The 20,587-nt window shown below is 34.4% G+C and overlaps 1 protein-coding gene across 4 annotated transcripts in view; it reads left to right on the forward strand.

Annotated features, from left to right (window-relative positions):
* The window catches only part of TAFA2 (TAFA chemokine like family member 2), a 594,521-nt gene extending 574,950 nt beyond the window's left edge, over positions 1 to 19,571 (forward strand). For 3 of the 4 annotated variants that reach the window (XM_016425595.2, XM_007502823.3, XM_056797693.1), the window contains exon 6: positions 17,309 to 19,571. In XM_016425595.2, coding sequence (XP_016281081.1) covers positions 17,309 to 17,320 — 12 coding nt within the window. In that variant the 3' untranslated portion in view covers positions 17,321 to 19,571. Of the gene's footprint in view, positions 1 to 5,417; positions 5,653 to 17,308 lie in introns of those variants that run through there. The other variant, XM_056797692.1, reaches the window with a different exon arrangement.
* Positions 19,572 to 20,587: the final 1,016 nt, after the last annotated feature.

A 20,587-nucleotide genomic window follows, 5' to 3' on the forward strand; every position in this document is an offset into this window, starting at 1 on the left:
ATATATTTCCAACCCATTACAGCAGCAAGAATTAGATAAATTCCACTTAAAATCACCTGAGATAATATAAAATACTTAGGAATCTATCTCCCGAGACAAACACAGGAACTACATGAACACAACTACAAAACACTTTCCACACAATTAAAACTAGATCTAAACGATTGGAAAAAACACAAACTGCTCATGGGTAGGACAAGCTAACAATAAAAGTGACAATCCTACGCAAATTAATTTACTTATTCATTGCCATACGCATTGAACTACCAAAAAACTTTTTACTGAATTAGAAAAAAAACATAACAAAGTTCATTTGGAAGAAGAAAAGATCAAGGATATCCAGGGAAATCATGAAAAAAAATGCGAAGGAAGGTGGCCTTGTAGTCCCAGATCTCAAACTATACTATAAAGCAATGGTAATCAAAACAATTTGGTACTAGCTAAGTGTGGAATAGACTTGGGGTAAGTGACCTCAGCAAGACAGTCTATGATAAGCCCAAAGATCCCAGCTTTTGGGAGCAAAATCTACTATTTCATAAAAACTGCTGGGGAAATTGGGAGACAGTATGGGAGAGATTAGGTTTGGATCAACATCTCACACCCTATACCAAGATAAATTCAGAATGGGTGAATGGCCTGAATATAAAGAAGGAAACTATAAGCAAATTAGGTGAACACAGAATAGCATACATGTCAGATCTTTGGGAAAGGAAAGACTTTAAAACCAAGCAAGAGCTAGAAAAAAATCACAAAATGTAAAATCAATAATTTTGACGACATCAAATTAAAAAGTTTTTGTACAAACAAAACCAATGCAACCAAAATCAGAAGTTAAGCAACCAACTGGGAAACAATCTTGATAACAAAAACCTCTGACAAAGGTCTAATTACTCAAATTTATTAAGAGCTAAACCAATTGTGCAAAAAAATCAAGTCATTCTTCAATTGATAAATGTGCAAGGAACATGAATAGGCAATTTTCAGTTAAAGAAATCAAAACTATTAAATAAGCACATGAAAAAGTGTGATCAGAGAAATTCAAATCAAAACAACTCTGAGGTATCACTTCACACCTCGCAGATTGGCTAACATGACAGCTATGGAAAGTAATGAATGCTGGAGGGGATGTGGCAAAGTTGAGACATGAATGCATTGGGGGTGGAGTTGTGAACTGATCCAACCATTCTAGAGGACAATTTGGAACTATGCCCAAAGGGTGCTAAAAGACTGTCTGGCCTTCGATCCAGCCATAGCACTGCTGGGTTTGTACCCCAAAGAGATAATAAGGAAAAAGACTTGTACAAGATTGTTCATAGCTGCACTCTTTGTGGTGGCAAATAATTGGAAAATGAGGGAATGCCCTTCAATTGGGAAATGGCTGAGCAAATTGTGGTATATGTTGGGGATGGAATACTATTGTTCTCAAAGGAATAATAAAATGGAGGAATTCTATGGGAACAGGAATGACCTCCAGGAATTAATGCATAGTGAAAGGAGCACAACCAGGAGAACATTGTACACAGAGACTGATGCACTGTGGTACAATCGAATGTAATGGACTTAAATTAAAAAAAAAATCTTAACTAGCTCATTAAAATTTATTTAAGATTTATAATGCTTTGTGAATATTAATCATCCTCAGTAGAGGCAGTAGAAAGATCCCTGAGCTCCGAATCAGGAAATCCTCAGTTAAATCTAGTCTCAGACACTTACTAGATGTGTGAACTTTGGCAAGTCATTTCATCTCTGAGTGCCTTAGTTTCTTCTACTATAAAATGGGGATAATATCAACATTTACTTCACAGGTATATTGTGAGGATCAGATGAGATAACAAGTATAAAAACTCTTTAACACACTGCATGTCACATAGTAGGCACCATATAAATGCTTATTATTTTCCTCCTTATCTTTTATTCCACTAAACTAAGTGGAAAAGTGATACAATGTTTACAGACTTCATCAGTTAAACAGTTAAAATAATTCCTGGTTAAATAGTAAATGAATAAAACAATAGATTTTGGAAATACACATATAATGTATAAATCCATATTTAAATATACAATATACCTAGGAGATAAAATGGGCACTTTTATCATATACATATACTGTAATCTTCATAGCCCTTAAGACTTTACTAGAACTTGATCTATGTTTTGTAAGTGAAGTGTTACCTACATAAAGAATATTATTATTGCAAAGAAAATAGAAATGGATTTTTAGTCTATAAAAGAGTATTTAAATGTTAATCATGTTCTGCTCTCATTTCTAATACTTAATACCTTCTTGACTTAACAAGTAATATAAACCCTTTAAGCCTCAGTTTTAACATCTATAAAATTAAAGGCTTATAAAAGAAAGGGATGAGCAATAAATCTAATATTTTCCAGGCTGTTCTAAATTTTTCATAAATATTATCTCATTTGGTCCTCAAAACAACTCTGCAAGGTGCATGCTGTTATTATTGTCATTTTATGATAGATTTGGGAAACTGAGGAAAGCAGAGATTAAGTGACTTGCCCAGGGTCATACAGATAATAAGTCTGTCTGGATTTAAACTCAGGTCTTTTTGACTCTAGGCACATTGCTCTATCTAGTGAAATAGCTTAGCTATATATGTGTACATAGGTATATGTGTGTATATATGTACATACATGCATATAAATATTTAGGGAACATATATACATATATGTATATAATGCATATATCTTGAGAGGTCAGACTTCATTAGCTTGGAGTTTCCATAAGTTAAGAAATAGGAGGAAGAAAAGGAGATCTCAGGTAGAATAATGTTCTAGAAACAAGAAAGCAGAGTGTTAAAGGCAAGGCTTTAACACTCTATGTAGCAATGTCTTTTCCTATGAAAAACTGGGGTTATATTTTGCTGTAATGACATAACTTTGTGTGTGCATATATGTATGTGTGCTCGGAGAAAGAGATAGAGACAGAGAGAATTCATTATTGACTGTAAATCTTCAGAAATTCTGCTTGGGATTGGATGTTCTATCATTTTTTTGAGTTATATTAATTTTAACTGTATTTGTCAGGTACATTTCATTGCAGCAAGTTTAGTCTGGGACCTCTCATCTGCCTTGAGAAATCATATTAAAAAGGAGCAGGACACTTGTCTCTACTAAACATTCCAGGCAAAACCCTTCCAGGAGGATAGAAGCATATTAAAAAAAAAATTAAGCTAATTTCTAACTGAAACGCTAGCTTTAATATGTGTGTGTGTGTGTGTGTGTGTGTGTGTGTGTGTGTGCCAGGATCAACTCTGATCTATGGATTTGGACATTTCTTATATCCCAAGGGGCTAGCCTAATACTAATTAAAGCATCACACTGCAGCATTATCTTCTCCTTTTATTATTTTCATGAATTTATCTTATTTGAAAAAATCAGGCCACTTCCAAGTGTGAATTCATTTGAATATCAGAAGCTCAAATGTGAATCTGAATGTCAAGACCCATGCAAATCCATAATGTCAAGTTTTGAAACCAAATAATCATGGAAATAATCAAATAAATTAAATATGGAGGAAATGACCTGGTAGGTCAGTTAGTTGTTCCCCTTACTTGATCTGGGTGAGTCCATACACTTTCTATTTTTTTTCTTCTGAAAAATATCTGTTCTTTCCTGCACAGACATTTGTTGGTCTTCCATTTCTCCCTTCAACAAATAGGAGTATGGAACAAGCCAACTGTAAAATTAGTGGATTAGACTAGATGACCTCTAATATTCCTTTCAGTTCTAAATCTGTGAACCTGTAATTCTATGATTATTCCTATACATGATGAAAAGCTTATTTGAGTTCAAAGAGCATTTTCCAGGGAAGATTTTCTACAAGATAAACCAGTGCAACATTATTTGATGAGGATGAGAGAGTATTAGCAATTGGAGGATCAGATTTCATGAAAGAGATATAACTTTAGAGCTAGGTAACACCATGGTACACAGAGTGCTGGGCTTGGAATCAGGAAGACCACAGTTCAAGAAGCACTTACAGGTTGTGTAATCCCACAAGTCACTTAAGCTTTGTTTGCCTCAGGCTCCTATTCTGTAAATTGGAGATACTAATACCACCCTACCCCACAGGCTTATTGTAAGGATAAAATGAGAGAATATATGCAAATTGATTTGCAACCTTTAAAGTGTTATAGAAATGCTAGTGAATAGTAGGTAGGTAGAGAATAGAGATATAGAGGTTAGAGAAATGTGGTATTCAGCTATTCTTTGATTCAAAATCGATTTTAAAATTCATGAAGTTCTTGAGCTTTAAGCTCTGGCCTAAAACCAATTTATTCCAGGATTAAGTGGTACATACCTGGAAATGACCATGTAAGCCACCATAATAATTGATTTATCAATGAACTTGGCTACATACATGAAACAGATTACCTATAGTAAATAGAAATCAGTGAATCTCCCAAGCCATGATGTATTTGCTTTAGCCATATTGCTATCAGATCAATTTCATGATCAGTATAGGAAAGGACAATCTAGGATTTGTAGTCAGAGGGCCTTATTTCAAATCTTAGCTCTGTCATCTATTCAGTTAGGTGACTTTGGGTAAATCTATTAAGCTTCTCAGGGTTTCTGATTTCTCATCTGTTAAATGGGGCAGAGGCATTGGACTACTTTTCCAAGATCCCTTCCAGCTTAAAATTCATTTATGATTTAATGAAAATATGTTAAAAAGAAGAAAGATACTCTTCCAGTAATAAATGATTTGACTTTCAACTACTAAAAAGAATTTAACCATCCTTTATCTTCAATCTTGTATAGCAAAGCTTCCTTTAAATTTCTTTACTTACACAATCCACATGAGCACAATTTGAACTACACAGTCATCCAGAACCATTTAGTATCTCTTAGGAGCTCTTCAGTTCTATAAAACTTGAATCCATGGTGTTTTGATATCTCTGAGGTTCTTTAAGAAACTGTGAGTGGGCTGCCTAATAATGTCCAGATGATGCCTCCTTCTGCCATATATGTTAAAGTAATTGTCCCTTCAGGTTTTTGAATTAATGGTTTTTATATTCTGTACCATATTCTTTTTATGATCCTTAAGTCTTTTCTCACCAACTCTAAGTAAGGGCCATTGTTTTTCTTGTACCAAATGTTATCAAAATTACTGTTTTATCCAATGTCTATGGGTATTTGGATTCAGTGAAATTGAAGTAACATTTTGATATCGACAAGAATTCAATTGACCATTTTGGTCTGAAGTGTATAAAGGCTTTCCTATTATGCACTTTTATGGGTTGGGGTGGGGATAAAGGACATTATTTTTGTTGATAAAAATACTTTGTCATTTTACACTTGTTTCTCTAAAGTAAAAAATGTCCCGTTTCCTCAAGGTTTGTTATGTGTAAATAACATTTGAACAGTAGAGTACCTGACATGTGTTTATTCCTTAGGCAAACGTGTAAAACTCTTCAAGTCCGAATGGAGAAGTAGAAAGAGGAGGTTTCTGCTGTGCCTGGTGACAATTTTTGATTAATCCACACACAAAATAACATTCTGGTTCCACGTTAGAGCCCTAGTTCTGATGAATACTAGTATTGGTCGGATTCTAAGGAAGGGCCAGAAGTTTCGTTGAGTCAAAACCACTCCAGAAATGTGCTCCTGTCCTGGTTTATTTCTCACAAAGCAGCAGGTGTGTACACATCTTAAAAGGATTAACCATGACATCCTCTTTATCATAGTTCCTGCTAGTAGTGTTCCAGGCACCCCTGTTTTCTAAGGGCATCATGGTTCATTTGATGAAACTTTAAGGAAGGAGGGCAGAGGGCAGAGGAACCCTCTCACTGATCAAAGAAGGAAATACTTGATTACCTACAGGGATTCCTTTCTTTAGGAAATTGCTTTATATTTTATGCTCTGAAAAGAACACAAATGGATTGACCTTCCTCTACTCTATGAACTCAATTGGGTCACCAAAAGCCAGTTTGTAATTCTTAATCCATTCAATTAGACATCTCAAACCATCAATTGCAGTTTCTCTCTATTTTGCTTTTTCCAAAGGCTAAATAATTGTGACACAAGCTATATGGGTATCTTCCTTGGCCTCTGCCAGTACTAAAAATATCTATTAACTCAGGAAAACAGTATGAAATAAATTAAGCTATCTGATTCTGGCTCAATTGTGAGCACAATCCTCTGGATTTTTATTTAATCTTTGTCAACCAAATGAAGATTGTGTTTTGACCTAATCAAATCCCATAGGCTCAGCTGAGATTCCCCAAAACTAAAATGAATGCACATTAACATTTAGGCAATTATAAATTAATAGGATCATGGATTTGGAGAAAGGAGGGGACATTAGAAATTATTTCATTCAATCCTCTCATTTTACAGACAAGGAAATTGAGGCACAGATAAGTTAAATGACTTCCTTAACCTCATTGCACTTGAGTAATGGGTGGCAAAACTGATATTAAAGACTATTTCTTTTTATTTCAAAACTGGTATTCTTTCAATAAAGCAAACTGCTTCATCTAAATTTATAATCCAATACAGAGCTGGCTGACTGGTCCTGGATCTTAATTTTAGCTAGGTTGGAAGGTGGTTACCAAGAAGAGCCATTTTTATTAGTTCAAAAGATCATGCTATATCCAATCAACCAAACTGGCAGCATTTGGATGAATGAGAAAAAGGGTCCCTAATCTGGAAATCAGGATCCCTGTAGGCTGCCTGTTGACTTAGTTTTAAAATGTGGTATTATCTCTGCTTTGTGTATTTTGTTAAATATTTCCCAGTTACATTTTAATCTGGCTCAGCAGCATGTGGGTGTGCTGTGGGCTCCTTGCTGCTTGTTTGACACCTCTGATCAAAACCAATTCAATTCAATTTAAATCAATAAGTATTTATTAGCATTGACCTACGTCCTAGAGAGACAGATAAAAAGGAACAGTTTCTGCCTTCAAGAACATTCCATTGTACTGCTAAGTAAATAAAAGCCATATTTCCAATAGTAAAGTAGCTACTTCTCTTAGTAAGGGCATAACATTCTTGACCAAACATACAATCTACTTGTCAAGAGAGGGAAGGGAAAGAAATGGAGATCTATCTGGATTCAGAGATGTGACGGTGGCAAGAACCTCCCGGTTTTGGCCATCATCTCCTGTTTCTCCCTCTAGAAATTAGAATTGGATATAGAAATAAAGTAAATCTGGTATCTAATATATCTTGAAAAGTGGATCCTAGATAATGATCCCAGAGACTCTCATTTAAAATGTGAGAAGTGTACTGGTATGCAAAATCAATATCTGAAAAACTGACCCAGATTCCCTAAAGGACTTTTGGTTTTGTTATTTTGATGCTTCTGCAAAGGTTTTCTTTAATCCCATCATACTCTGGTCTTGTCAGCTTGATTTGTTCACCATGGAAAACAGAAGGAACATGTAGTGGGAGTCAGGATAGCAGAAGAAAGTCTCAATTTTCTTCCTGTGAATCCCAGAAGAATTTAAGGACCAAAGAGAAAGAGGTTGGGAAGAATTGCTTTGCTAACATTGAAAGTCATCCAAAGAGAATCAGTTCCTCTGCTCTAGAGGGCATGAATGTGCCTAAATGGTGATGCAAACTGTCATCTGCTTTTATGACTCATGACGAAGAGTTGGTGGTAGGCATGCTGTACTACTGCTTTCAAAGTTCCAAGAAATAACACAAGTCCATCTGTTAAAGAGATTAATTTCCAACCTGGATCTTCATTTGCTGGGTTCAGGAAGCTAGAAACTGTTGACAGTTATTTGTGTCTGTGGTAATAGCTCATACTAGATTGGTGTTCTAATATAATTATTAAGGTTTTTATGACTCCTAGATGGTAGCTATTATTTCAATGAGTTTAGGATTTGGTCCCATCAGAATAAAAACCAAGGATCAAGAGACCTCAGAGAGATCATGTAGCATTCAAGTTAGAAAGAATATTAGTGATTTCATCCAAACAATTTATAGTCCATTTTTATTTTATATTTTATATTTATTTTATAACTATTTGATAGTTGAGGAAAATGAGATCTGGAAAGACTAAGTAACTCAGCTGAGGATGTCTGAGTAATTGGCAAAAGACAGAACTAGAATCCAAGACTTCAGAAAGATGCTTACCAAGTGTCATATATATTCTTAAGAATTCAAGCTAACTCAGATAGGGAGGGAAGGAAATAAGCATTTAGTTAATGTCTATTATGTGCCAAGCATTTTACTAAATGTTTCACAAATATTATCTTTATTTCTCAGGAACCTTGTGAGATAAATGCTATTATTATCCCCATTTTTCAGTTGAGACAACTGAGGCAAATAGAAATTAAGTAACTTGCCATGGGTCACACAGCTAATAGTCTAAAAGATATTTAGGAAAAGCTTATCCTTAGAATCAGCCCACAGATTTTCAAAGGTTATTTCTTTTAATTTTATGCTTCCATTCTAAAAATTGAACAGTATAGAGAATCAAGATAATTCCTGATATTTCTATACCACTTTAAAGTTCTATCAAGCACTCCTGAATCAATCTCATTTGATCCTTACAATAGCACTGTGAGGTAGAGGCTACCTATAATATTCTCTCCACCTGACAGATAAGGAAACTGAGGTTGAAAGAATTTAAACTGAGATTTGAACACAGTTCTTTGCTGCTTCCAAGTTTAGCAGGCTTCTAAGTACATGACATTAGCAGGCTTCTAAGTACATGATATTAAGTGGTAGGAGAAACCATTTCTATCATCTAACCCAACCTCCTGACCCGCATCTGACCTATTTCTATAAGTGGCTGTTTGGGCTGTTCATCTGCCTTTTCTACATTAAAAGAACACCTATATACCCTATTTAGAATTGGGGTTGGGGTTGGGGAGGATGGAGAAGCAATCATTGTAGGAGAGTTTACTATAGCAAGGAAATTTTCCCTCTCAATGCATTTGGCATATTTCTGTTTTTTGGGGTTCTGATATACCCTCACATTGTATGCCTACATGCATATACAGTTACATTTATACAATTTATTATTTATATGTATATGCACAATATATTATATATGTACATGTTAACACATACATCAAGTTTGTGTCCCTGTAACTACAGAGCACTGTAGAATAGGAGCAAGAAATTGGTACTTGGAGTCATAAAAATTCTAATTAATCTACTTCTATTGTGGGCAAGCTTCTTAATTGCTCTAAGCCTCAGTTTCCCCACCTATAAAATGAGAAACCTGAATTAGATGAGTTTTTCATTCTCTCCCAGTTCAAAAGGCATGATTCTATGACCCTGACACACATACCCACCATTGTTTGCAACCAATATTCTTCCAACAGCTAAGGGCCATTTTTGCCACTGATTATTTGTGGAAAAAGATATGAGAAGTGTTGACCCAAACCAATGAATGAGAATAAGTGCCCTTTGGTGTCCCACTTGTAAAATAGATGTTCATTCCAACCTTTTACCATTAGTTGTTTTGGGTGAAGGAATAGAGTTATAGAATGAAAAACAGTACTTTCCTGAATTGTCTAGATTTCTAAGATGAAAATAAATGTGTTTTTGTGCTATACATAGATATATGCTTATTCATAAAGTTATTAATGTATTATTTCTTTCCCTAGCATAATTATTCTTCTAACATAGCAGTGGTTAAACATGCACAAAGATCGCCAGGTCAGATTCTTAGGTGTTTACCCAGCTAAATTAGCATAGTCATATCATGTTGTTAATATTTCATCCTATAAGTTGCCTTAAAATAAAATGAGTTCATATATAATTGATCCCGATCTCATAGAATTCTTCCAGTTTCAATGATAAAGTCATCTTTGGCAGAGTAATTATGCTTTAACTGTATTTTTGGTACATGGAAAGTGAAATAAGAGTTTAATCCATTATATTTTAACAGCCAAGTGAAAAAAAAATACATTGCATTAAAAGAGCAATCAGTCTAAAAATGAAGAAGTAAACTAGCATTAAGAAGAGTGAAGGTGCCAGGTTCCTCCTCCTCTCTCACCTTATCAAGTAAAAGTTACATTTCAGATGAATAATCTATTGCCAGATTGATTTGAAATCAGTTCCCCCTATTTGGAATTTTAATTGTCTCAGGAGAGCTCAGTAATTGAATACATACTATATCAATAAACATTACAGGTATTGCATTACTGGAACAAATACCTTGCCACCTTGCTACCCTAATGAAGAGTGAATCTACAACCAAAATTTAGAGGTTTATGCAAATTTCATAGATCCGTTAGTGAAAACATAAAGGTTTCTTTATGAAATCCATTTCAATATCTATAATTCCCTTCCTCCTTTCTAATGTACATTCACAGCTCAAATTCACATCCATAAGAGTGTGGGAATTGCTCAGTGGGTCTTCATAATGGGGTTTTTATGACCACATTGGGGAGTGAATATATTTTTTGTGCATCAGATCAATGTAGTGAGAAGAAGCTCTACACAAATGAAGTAGATATTTCATTTTCCTGGTTACTTTGATTATCACCTCCAGCCAGATTGGCTAGAGAGTTTAGTTCCCTATATACCCTTATCCTATCCCCATGCCCACCCCACTGTTTTGTGTCTAAAAATGAGTACATCTCATATTAGTGCAAAATAACAAATACAAAGCATTTATTGGCAAGTAAATTAGCAAAAACTGAGATGATGGATACTAAAATGGTAATTGTCTCTATGCCAAAGTAGTGAGTGTACAGTACTGATTTCCTATACAATATTTCTAAGTGAGAGCATGACTTAGGGCAGCTAGGTTGCACAGTGGATAGAGCATTGCACTTGGAATCAGGAAGAATCATCTTTATGAGTTCAAATCTGACATCAGACTCTTACTAGTTGTGTGACCCCAGGGAAGTCACTTAACTTTGTTTGCCTCAATTTTCTCATCTGTAAAATGAGCTAGAGAAGGAAATGGCAAAGGACTCTGGTATCTTTGCCAAGAAAACCTAACAGGAGTCATAGGTAGTTGGATGCAACTGAATATGACTGAAAACCAAAAATATGGATTGGTTCATAAAGAGCTGACTTTAAAGTCAAGGAGACCTGGGGTCAAGTCCTGTCTCTGAACCATCCAGGGATCATGGGATCGTCATTTTAATATTTCAATGTTCCAGGTAACTTTCTAATACTGCTGATTGTGATCTTCTCTGTGTCATGGATTCCTCTGGTAGTCTGGGAAAGCACATGGACCCCTTCCTCAAATGATGCTTTTAAATACAAAAGGATACAAAAAATAGATTTACCAAGGGAACTAATTATTTTGAAATACAGTTATCGAACTATTAAAAAAATAGTTGATGATGCCCATATAAAAATTCTTCTCTGAAATTATAGTTGCAGAGAAGGAAGGTACTGAACTATGCTGGAAAGGGAAGTTTCCTCATTCAGAAATTCCATCTATCAATTAAATTAACAATTCTATTTCCAGTGACTTTTTCTGAGCCATAGAGTCTGTTACTAGATTTAGACCAAAATAGAAAGACAGTCAGCAAGTATTTATTAAGCTCCTATTATGTGCTGCATTGTGTTAAATGAGAATGTCTTTTGAAACTTAAATCTAATGGGAGGGGATAGAGAAGACAGTATTTTTGAGAGTGTCAAGGGAGGGAGAATAATCATGTTTGCTGATAAATTGTTCATCCTTCCTTATCAAAGAGGACCAATGATGGCCCAGTGGTGCTGATAAATGTATATTCATAAATTTTATCATTATCTTGAAGCAATAAGAAATTTGAACTATCTAGTAATAAAATGGTGCTCCAATATGAAGAATAATCAATATTACTATTGGTGGGGACAGTCCCCCCCAATGATTTTGGGCAACTCACAACCCCAGTTGCCTGGCCCTTCTTGTTCTTCAGCCTTAGAACTTGATTATTAGCATCCATTTTTAAAACTGAAGGTAATTTAAAAAATAAATAAAATTGAAAGTAAGAGTTAAAAAAATCAGTGGGTGGCAGAAGGAAGATTCATCTCAGCTTTAGCATAAGAGAAACCTGGATTCAAGTTCAATCTCTGACACATACTAGATGTGTGAACTTGGACAGATCACTTAATCTCTAAATACCCCAAGCATTGGTAGAAGGAATGTAATCATTGGAAGTGCCTACATTAATGAAATTATAGATTGAAATCCCACCTCATCCACGTCTGGAGAAAAATAAACAAAACAAAATACTACTACCATCCAAAATGATGCTAATATACAACATTTTTTCTTATTTACAAAAAAATATTTTCATAGAAAGTGAAATTATCTAATTTTCCAGTTGGTTAAGAGAGCCTCAGTGTTTGCAAAAAAAAAAATGGTAAGAAAGATACGCTAATAATTTGATTGGTCTTTCCTCCAATCAAGAGTGCAATATTTGAGAGTGAAAATTAATTGTAGAATTGGCAAAGATGCATTTGAAAAATTTCATGCAATTTTTAGGGGCTATATTGTTATCAGGCAAAGGGTTGGGTGGGAATAATAATTAATGGTATTTCCTTCTCTCCTCAAATTTACCTACAAATCTAGAGAATATTCAAACCAAATTAAGTCAGGTCACACCTTTAAAAACAAATGACCAAATGAAAATTGTATTGAGTTCTATGTTTTCTTTTATTTTAAATTTCTCTCCTGGGATTTCTTCCATTTATCTATCTTTGTTTTCTCAATTTCAGTTGGTTAAGATATATACATTGAACTGGAGCTTCCATCAAACTTTCTCTTTTCGAAATATATTAATTTTTTCAGGGCTCTGAAAAATGCTCTAGAATAAATAATTTATTGAATGTCTTTTGAAACTTAAAACATTAATTCAGCTCTTAAAAGGCAAGCAGATTAGCTCCTTTTTTCCTGGCAGGTCATTCCCTGTATCATTTTGTGCTTTTGTCTGGAGCAACAAATGTTATTATTTTTTCCTTTGCATGTTCTCTGCAGCAGACCATTTTCAAAAACCAGAAGGGTTGATGTGCAGCACACACAAGGAAGATTTACACAAAAAAGAACAGCTGTGTAAAATATTGCCTTAGGGAAGGGAAATTTACTGAGCTGGTGATTATAGTGTATGAAGCTCAAGGCATAACAATAACAATCTGAGTACCATTTCTCTCCCTTGTGCAGTGTAGTATTTTATCTCTTGCCCTCAGAACCAGAAGACAGTCTGCATTCATGGTAGCAAGTGCTATTCTTTCCTTTTTGTGAAACTCATTTTATTGCAACCTTCTGCTTTCAGTAACTGAAAACTTCCTGGAAAATCCTTTGCTGAAGGTAAAACTTCTAATATTTGGCCTGTGCCTAAAGTGATGTTCTGATGGGTCAGAGATTAGGATATTGGGTCAGTGGTTTTGAGCCCTGAGAATGTGGCAACACTCCTTTTTTGCATTAAAAGCTTACTTTTAAATAGTGGTAATTTAACATTTTTGAGCAGTCTCAATATTGCTCAAGCCTCCTGGCCTGGATGAATTTTTCTTAAGTTTATATCGACAGTCAATATAAACTTTGTTTTCTTACAATTCCTGACTTCAAAATTATGTTCCTTACTGGAAGAATAGATGGCACAAAGCTTTTACTCCTTGTTGAATGAGTAGATGGGACATAAGCAAAAGGCACTAAGAAGAAGCCCCTATGTTTGATTAATTATTTTTCTTTTTAAAAAATACTGATTTTTTTAACATTTCACATCTCTATAGAGAGACTATATATATATATATATATATATATATGTTAGTAACACTTCATGAAAAGTCACTTGTAACAAAGTAGAAGGGTTAAGTAAAATTAGTCATACATTAAGTATGTTAAATAAAGTATGTTAATTAAATTAAGTAAAATTAGTCATACAAGTAATTTATTGATTTTTTTTAAAGTTTTATTGATGTATTTTATTTTTATATTCCAGATATTTATAAATCACTTGTTTCATGTCAGGTATCTTGTAATAAAGTAGAAGAGTTAAATATAACTAATTATATACCTGCATTTAATTTTTTGGGAAGAGGGAATTAATATTTTGATTACCCCAATGGGGAAATTCCTATTGTAAAAAATTCCTTCCACCAGAAAAGGTAAACATCTCATTTGTTACTTAAATTCTTAGAGTTATTTGAGACTTTGAGAATTCCAGTGACTTGTCCATGGTTATATAGCTAGCAAATGTCAGAAGGAGGCTTTGAACTCATGTCTTTTTAATAAGACGAGTCCTCTATCCATTATGATGTGCTGATGCTCATATTTAATACATTTTTTTGAATCATGAAGTGCTATGTTGAGTGTTCCTATAAAAACATTGTATTTTGAGGGGGAGTTTGGTGTGGATTTGTGATTTTACTGATATACGAATCTCCTTCCACCAATGCAGAGTAGCAACTCACCTGTAATTTGTAGTCTCAGAGAGCCTATGGCACTGAAAGATCAAGTTACATGTTCATGATCAAAAAGCCAGTATGTGAATATTAACCTAGAGCTTCTTAACATCAAGGATTGTCCTCTATACAGCATACTATATATCTCTCCATTATCCAGAATAATTGTTGCTATTTTAGAGGAGTTATGTTATTTTAGAGTTCCAAAGGCTCTGATTCTGGAGGTTCAGTGTAGGGTTTGTGCTGATGGTTGAATGATTTACTTAGGCTTGATTGAAAATGGAGACTTATTGGTTAGTGTTCATCTCTCTTCCATAACTGTATCCTCCCTGTAAAATATGCCCAGTAGTGTGCTTTTGTTTACTTCTTTTGACTCTCCTTCCATTTGACAGTCATGCTTAAGATTTACATGAAAAACACTTTCACTTACATGAAGAATGATCTCTATCTCATCCATACCACATCCAATATGCTAGACAATCTATGATTAAGCAGATAAGTTGTTTCCACTAGAAATAGGAGTAGAGAATATAATGTCACTTATCTCTCCCTTCTGCTCCCAAGGCAGAATAACAATAGCATGTTCTTGTATAGTGTAAATAAAATATTTTAAAGCAATTATAAGAGAAAATGCAGCACATGTTATGTTATTGATTACTTAGTCTATTATTCTGTGATTTAACTTAGAAAGTCAAATTCTTTGAATGTTATATTACAGAGAAAAAACAAATCGATAACTGAGGGAATCACGATTTGGCTTTTTCATAAACAACATGAAGCCAATCTCCATCAAAGATGGAGACATGAACAAAGAATACAGTGTAAATAGTTGCCATAATAAGAAGGCTTGGCTGTGCTTTTCATGTTTCCATACCTGTTTTTTCTCAGGAAGGTTCATCCCACTATCTATTTTTTCATTCCATTTTCTTCCAGTTCTAACATTACATACAAGTCTAATTTGAGGATATGTGACTCTAATATTTGCTGATTTTCCCCTACCTTAAAAGAGAATGTTTCAAAAAGGTAGTTCTGAAAATCTGAGCAATTACAATGGATATTTACTGTGAAGTGGGTCAATCAGAAAATGGCATTTCCAGATTTAGATCACTGGTCAACAATTAGTAGCAGCCTTGGGAAACTCTCCTGTTGAAATGTGTGAATCTTCAGGTTTAGTCCTTAAAGTCCTATTGAGGTCCATCCAGGAGCAATTCCATCACAATTGTGTAGAAAGACTTCATTAAAGGACAGAATGAAGAATGTGAATAATCTTGATGAACTAAAATTAAAAAGCTATAGAATAAATATATGGTTCCAGATATTGTTATAGGTGACTCACTCATTTCTCTCTGTCCTTTAACTTTCATTTTTATCACTACAATTCAATTCATATGAATAAGTGAGCCATCATATTTTTTCTGTAAGTGTTTCTGAATATCAGTACATATATGATCTGTACATCAGATGCCCCCCTTTCAACTCTTGTATGCAAGTATTTCTAAGATCTTCCCATCACTGCAAAAGTAGGAGGAAGACATTTCAGATGTGTCAATAGCAATTTCCTTTCTAATGACTAAAAATAAGTTGGCCTTTCTTTATAACAAACTATATCTAGAACATATAGATCACAGATTCATTTCTTTATTTTTAAGTATTATTCTAGATAAGCATTTGGAAAATTCAGTTTGAATCTATACTTCTAATTGCTTGTTACCAACATTTCTGTTTTGCCCATTAACACATTTTTTTTTGCTAATGAAAGTTTTAATTCTAAAGGAAAATAACATACTCCATTTTTTTAAAAGATAAAGGCATCCTATCTAATTATAATTATTGGATTTCAATGGTTATAGAATCAGAATGTCAGAGCTAGCAAAGACCTTAAGGATTTGCTTCTTTTATAGAGGAGAAAACTGAGACCTAGAGGGTGGAAGAGACTTGCCCAAAGTAACATATCTATTAAATGACAGAATTGAGATTAAAGCATAGGTCTTCTGAGCCTAAAGCCAGGGTTCTGTTTATAGTATTTTGTTTGTTCTCATTGTCTTTTCCTGACATCATATCAAAGGATGAAGGTGTTAATTGTAGACATATAAATGTCAGAAATATTCTCTCCTCTCTCGCTCTCTCTCTCTTTCTCCTTTACCTTTACTCTTCACCCTCTCCCAACATAGTCTTCACATTTTAAGATCTTCCTAGGTATAGCCTATAGTCTATGAAATGTCTCCTCCAATTGCCTCTAACTGTAGTTTATAACCTCTGGGTAGTGTGAAAAATAGGGTAAACATTCATACTTGTGCATGCGTTGTTTTTTTTTTTCCTAAAATTCTGCTGTTTGTATTTTTGAATGATTAAAAAAATCTAAAATATAGTTGGGATCATACAAGACACTTCAAGAATGAAGGAATGGGATGGTACAGTTTGAAATTCCCCTTTTAAATTGTGTTAGGGAGCAGGTAAAAATAGAATGATAGTTCAGTATTGCCTCCTCTGCTGTCAATGGTGGAGAAGATTTAGGAGCCTTCCAAAAAAGAGTATATGCCCAGATAAACTTCATTTTATGTTATGTAATATCTTCAGATGTCTTTAACCTGTACTCCTCTTTAGTATGATCTGAGAATGGAAAATGGTTGCAAAATTATTTCAAGTCTTCTGAAGATGTTAGGACAGCCAGTCCCTTTAGTCAGGCCAAAGTTGGGGCCATCTGAGTGACTGAGAAAGATTGCTCACTTTGACTCTACAGGCAGTCTGGTTTCAATGGTAAATAAATATCTTGAAGAGCTCTCTATCGATGTTTCCATATACGTTAGGCTTATTGAATTGGTTTGAAAGAGAATCTTTCAGAACTTTGAAATTCAAGTTCTTGAATATTCTCTGACCCTCTTCCATTCCAGTAATTTTGGCTTTATTTTATATTCAGCTGCTTATAGGCTTCTATTGCTTGCTGATGAAATGCTGATCATGTTTTCTCTTTCCTTTGCAGGTAACCCATTAGCTGAGGACAAATCATGCCAATTTTAAGACTAAGGACATTAAACATACCCATGTCTGGAATGAATTACTGAGATCAACCAGAAGGAAGCATTTTATACTGTGGGGATTGTGCCCTTTGGTAGCATCCTCACATTCTTCCCAATGGATTCTTGGCTTGCAATGAACAACCCTTTAAGAGCAAAACTTCTCCAGAGTCAAACATGAACTTCTTTCTGTATTATGAAGCTCTCAATGAGGTTAAACTGTTTGCACTTGTAAATTGAACATGCTAGAAGAATTTGAAGTTGCAGTCCAAGGAGCTGATATCTTCCCAGGTGATGGAAGAGACACTAAACTCTTGGGTTCTTGGCTGCAGATGTGATTGCTTTTCTGGTTACTGAAAGCAGACTACAAAACACTGGCTTGTCTATGCTCCTGGGCCTTCTGTTTCATTGGCTGGTGGGACTGCTCTCAGCTTTAATAATATTTCTTCTGTAGAACTTGTCCTCTGGCATGGCATACCTTTGGACATTTTGATTTGTATCCTAATCTTGGAGCTCTAAAAGCCTACATATTTTAACATCCTAAAGTTGCTTTTGTTATAGGAATGGAAATATATACATATATATATATCTATTGTTAATGATGATTGTTGGCAAGTAATAGTTATCTCATACATCAATCATATAAAAATGTGTAGAAAAGCTAACACCTTTCCTTCCCAAAAGGCAAATGTACTCTGCTAGCTCTTTGTCAATTAAATAAGTAGTGGTCAGAGCTGGAGTACCATGTTTATTATAAGATATTTTGTACCTTTAAAACATCTCTTGTCAGGTTTCTTTTTTTCCTTCCCCAAAACGTGTTATGTGCTTTGGTTCCATAATGTGCTATTCTTCCCCCAATTTCCACCAATCAGAAATAAGCAGTCACTAATGTTAAGTAGTCCTGATTTTTGAAAATTTCCAGGGATGCATGCCAGTTTTATAATGCTGAACTTAGAAAATGTTCATTTAAAACTCCTTTTCATTTTCCTTTGTCTCTCCTCTTCTTTTCTTTTTTTTCAAAAGACTATCTCTGACTTGAACAAAAGTGGTGTTCTGGATGCTTACGTATTTGTTTGCTAAATCTGTCTGTTAATAGAGGAAAGGGTTCACTTCTCCCAGGCTTCAGTTCACAAATATTTGCTTACAGTTATCCAATTCAAACCATTTCCTAGGCCAGTATTTTTTTTCCCTGCATTTTAGTGGCTAGCTTTTGAATTTGTGATTTGCTGTTCCACAAAAATGTCTTCTGAATATTTAAAAAGCCTTAAACATCTATGAACTTGTTTTCTAAGTTATTACAGAATGTATAATTTTATACTGCATTTACTATATTCCACTTGTAACATGGAAGCAGAGGAGAATGGACATTGCATTCCTGATCTGTACCAATTGACTACATGATCCTGCAGGTGGGGATGAAGAGAAGGGTGGGACTTCAGTACTTTTATTTTGTAAACAAACATGAAGATTGTACAGATGCAGGCCTATTGAAAATAATTGTGTGGTCAAACTCATTCAAGCAGCTGGCATGAGGCATCAATATGCTGGAGAAGCAGGGAAATCTTTTTATTTTTACAACTCATTGACATGGCCAATTAGACATAAATTGGGTTCCATGATGGATGTGCACCTTGGAGTGCTTTGGTAATTCACTATATGCAACACTCTTCCAAGACCAATTCATTACCTCTGCTGTTTTATTGTCCAGGAGAGGTAAAATGTAACCATTATTGGAAGCTAAATTGGAGATATAGACTTCTAGCATCATACTGAAGAATATTGCACACCATCAACATTTCTGGGGAAAGAGACGTGTATCTGCCTCCATTTTAATTAGGAGTTGTTTCTAGAACCAGCTAACTGGCTCTGAATACTTTTTTCAATAAAATGTATAGAACTGGGCAGAAAGACATGGGAGTTGGAAGGGGAGAACATCTTTTAAAGGATCATTCCTTTTTTTGGAACAATGCAAAGTGAAAGCTATGTTATTTTGTAGGCTATGAATTTGGCCTCAATTTGATCTTAATTCTGCTTCATGCTTCTCCATATTGTTTCCTTTGGCTCTTCTTGAAACCAACACTGGAAATTCTGTATTATATACAAGTGTAACACATGCATATCAATAGGTGAAAATAAATGGATTTTCAGATATTCTAACTAGATTATTGCCAGTAGATTAATGTTGTGAATTATTCAGAAAAAGTGAATAAAATTGTGATATAAAATAGACTCCCCTTCTTGAATGTACATTTGGGGGATATGTTTTCTCTTCTTCTATTCTAATAATTTTCTGTCTCTAATAAGAACTCGTTTTTATATAATCCTTCAAAGTTAGCAAGGAGCTTTACAAATATTATTTCAGTTTATCATAGTCACCATGGGAGGTAGATGCCATCATTACCTCCATTTTGCAGATGAGGAAAATGAAGCAGGAAGAGAGAGGTTAAGTGACTGGCCCAGGGTAACACTACTAATAAATGTCTAAGACCAGATACAAACTCAGAGTTTTCTGACTTCAATTACTCTAACCATTGTGCAATCCTGATGCCTCTTTCTCTTTCTACTTAGGAAAATCTTCACACTAACATTATTCCTGGCATAATTATTTAAATAGTTGCTTAATTAAAATCCATGACAAGTTCCACCACTTTGTAGGGTTATGGTATTTAATTTGCTGTTTTCTAAGGAAACAATTGGAGCAGATTTAGTACTATCTTTCTAGGTCCACATCTCTTGGCAATAAGAATGTTGTGTTCTTACCGAAAATATGTAGTATAGACTTTTCTTTGAAATTGGCTTAAGATGTTGGAAATAGTTATGTTTTATAATTTGGTTGATGGGAAGAAAGATGAAATATGCATAACACTGACTTAAAAAAAATAAAGTGCTATTAAGTCCCAGTAGCTAGCTTCTCTTATTAGAATATAAGGTAGTAAGAGGTTGATTTCTGAGAATCCTATTGAAGTTTATAGTTTCCATATTTTTCACATAAGACTATGACAGCTTTATTTTCTATAGAAGTCTATTGCCAAAGTGCAGTGTTTGTTACGTGGTTTTTTCCTTAAATGCTTGAATCTAATGTTTGTTTTGAGATGGCTTGGTAGAGAAGAACTGGGAAACCACCCCAGAGGTTCAAAGGCAAGCTGATTATGATTCATTTTCTTCAATGAACTCCTTATTGGAGCTAAATGTAATCATACACAATTATGACTTGTTATGATAAGAAATAGACATTACAGTTATTA

This window comes from Monodelphis domestica, chromosome 5, assembly GCF_027887165.1.
Source record: "Monodelphis domestica isolate mMonDom1 chromosome 5, mMonDom1.pri, whole genome shotgun sequence".
NCBI lineage: Eukaryota > Metazoa > Chordata > Mammalia > Didelphimorphia > Didelphidae > Monodelphis > Monodelphis domestica.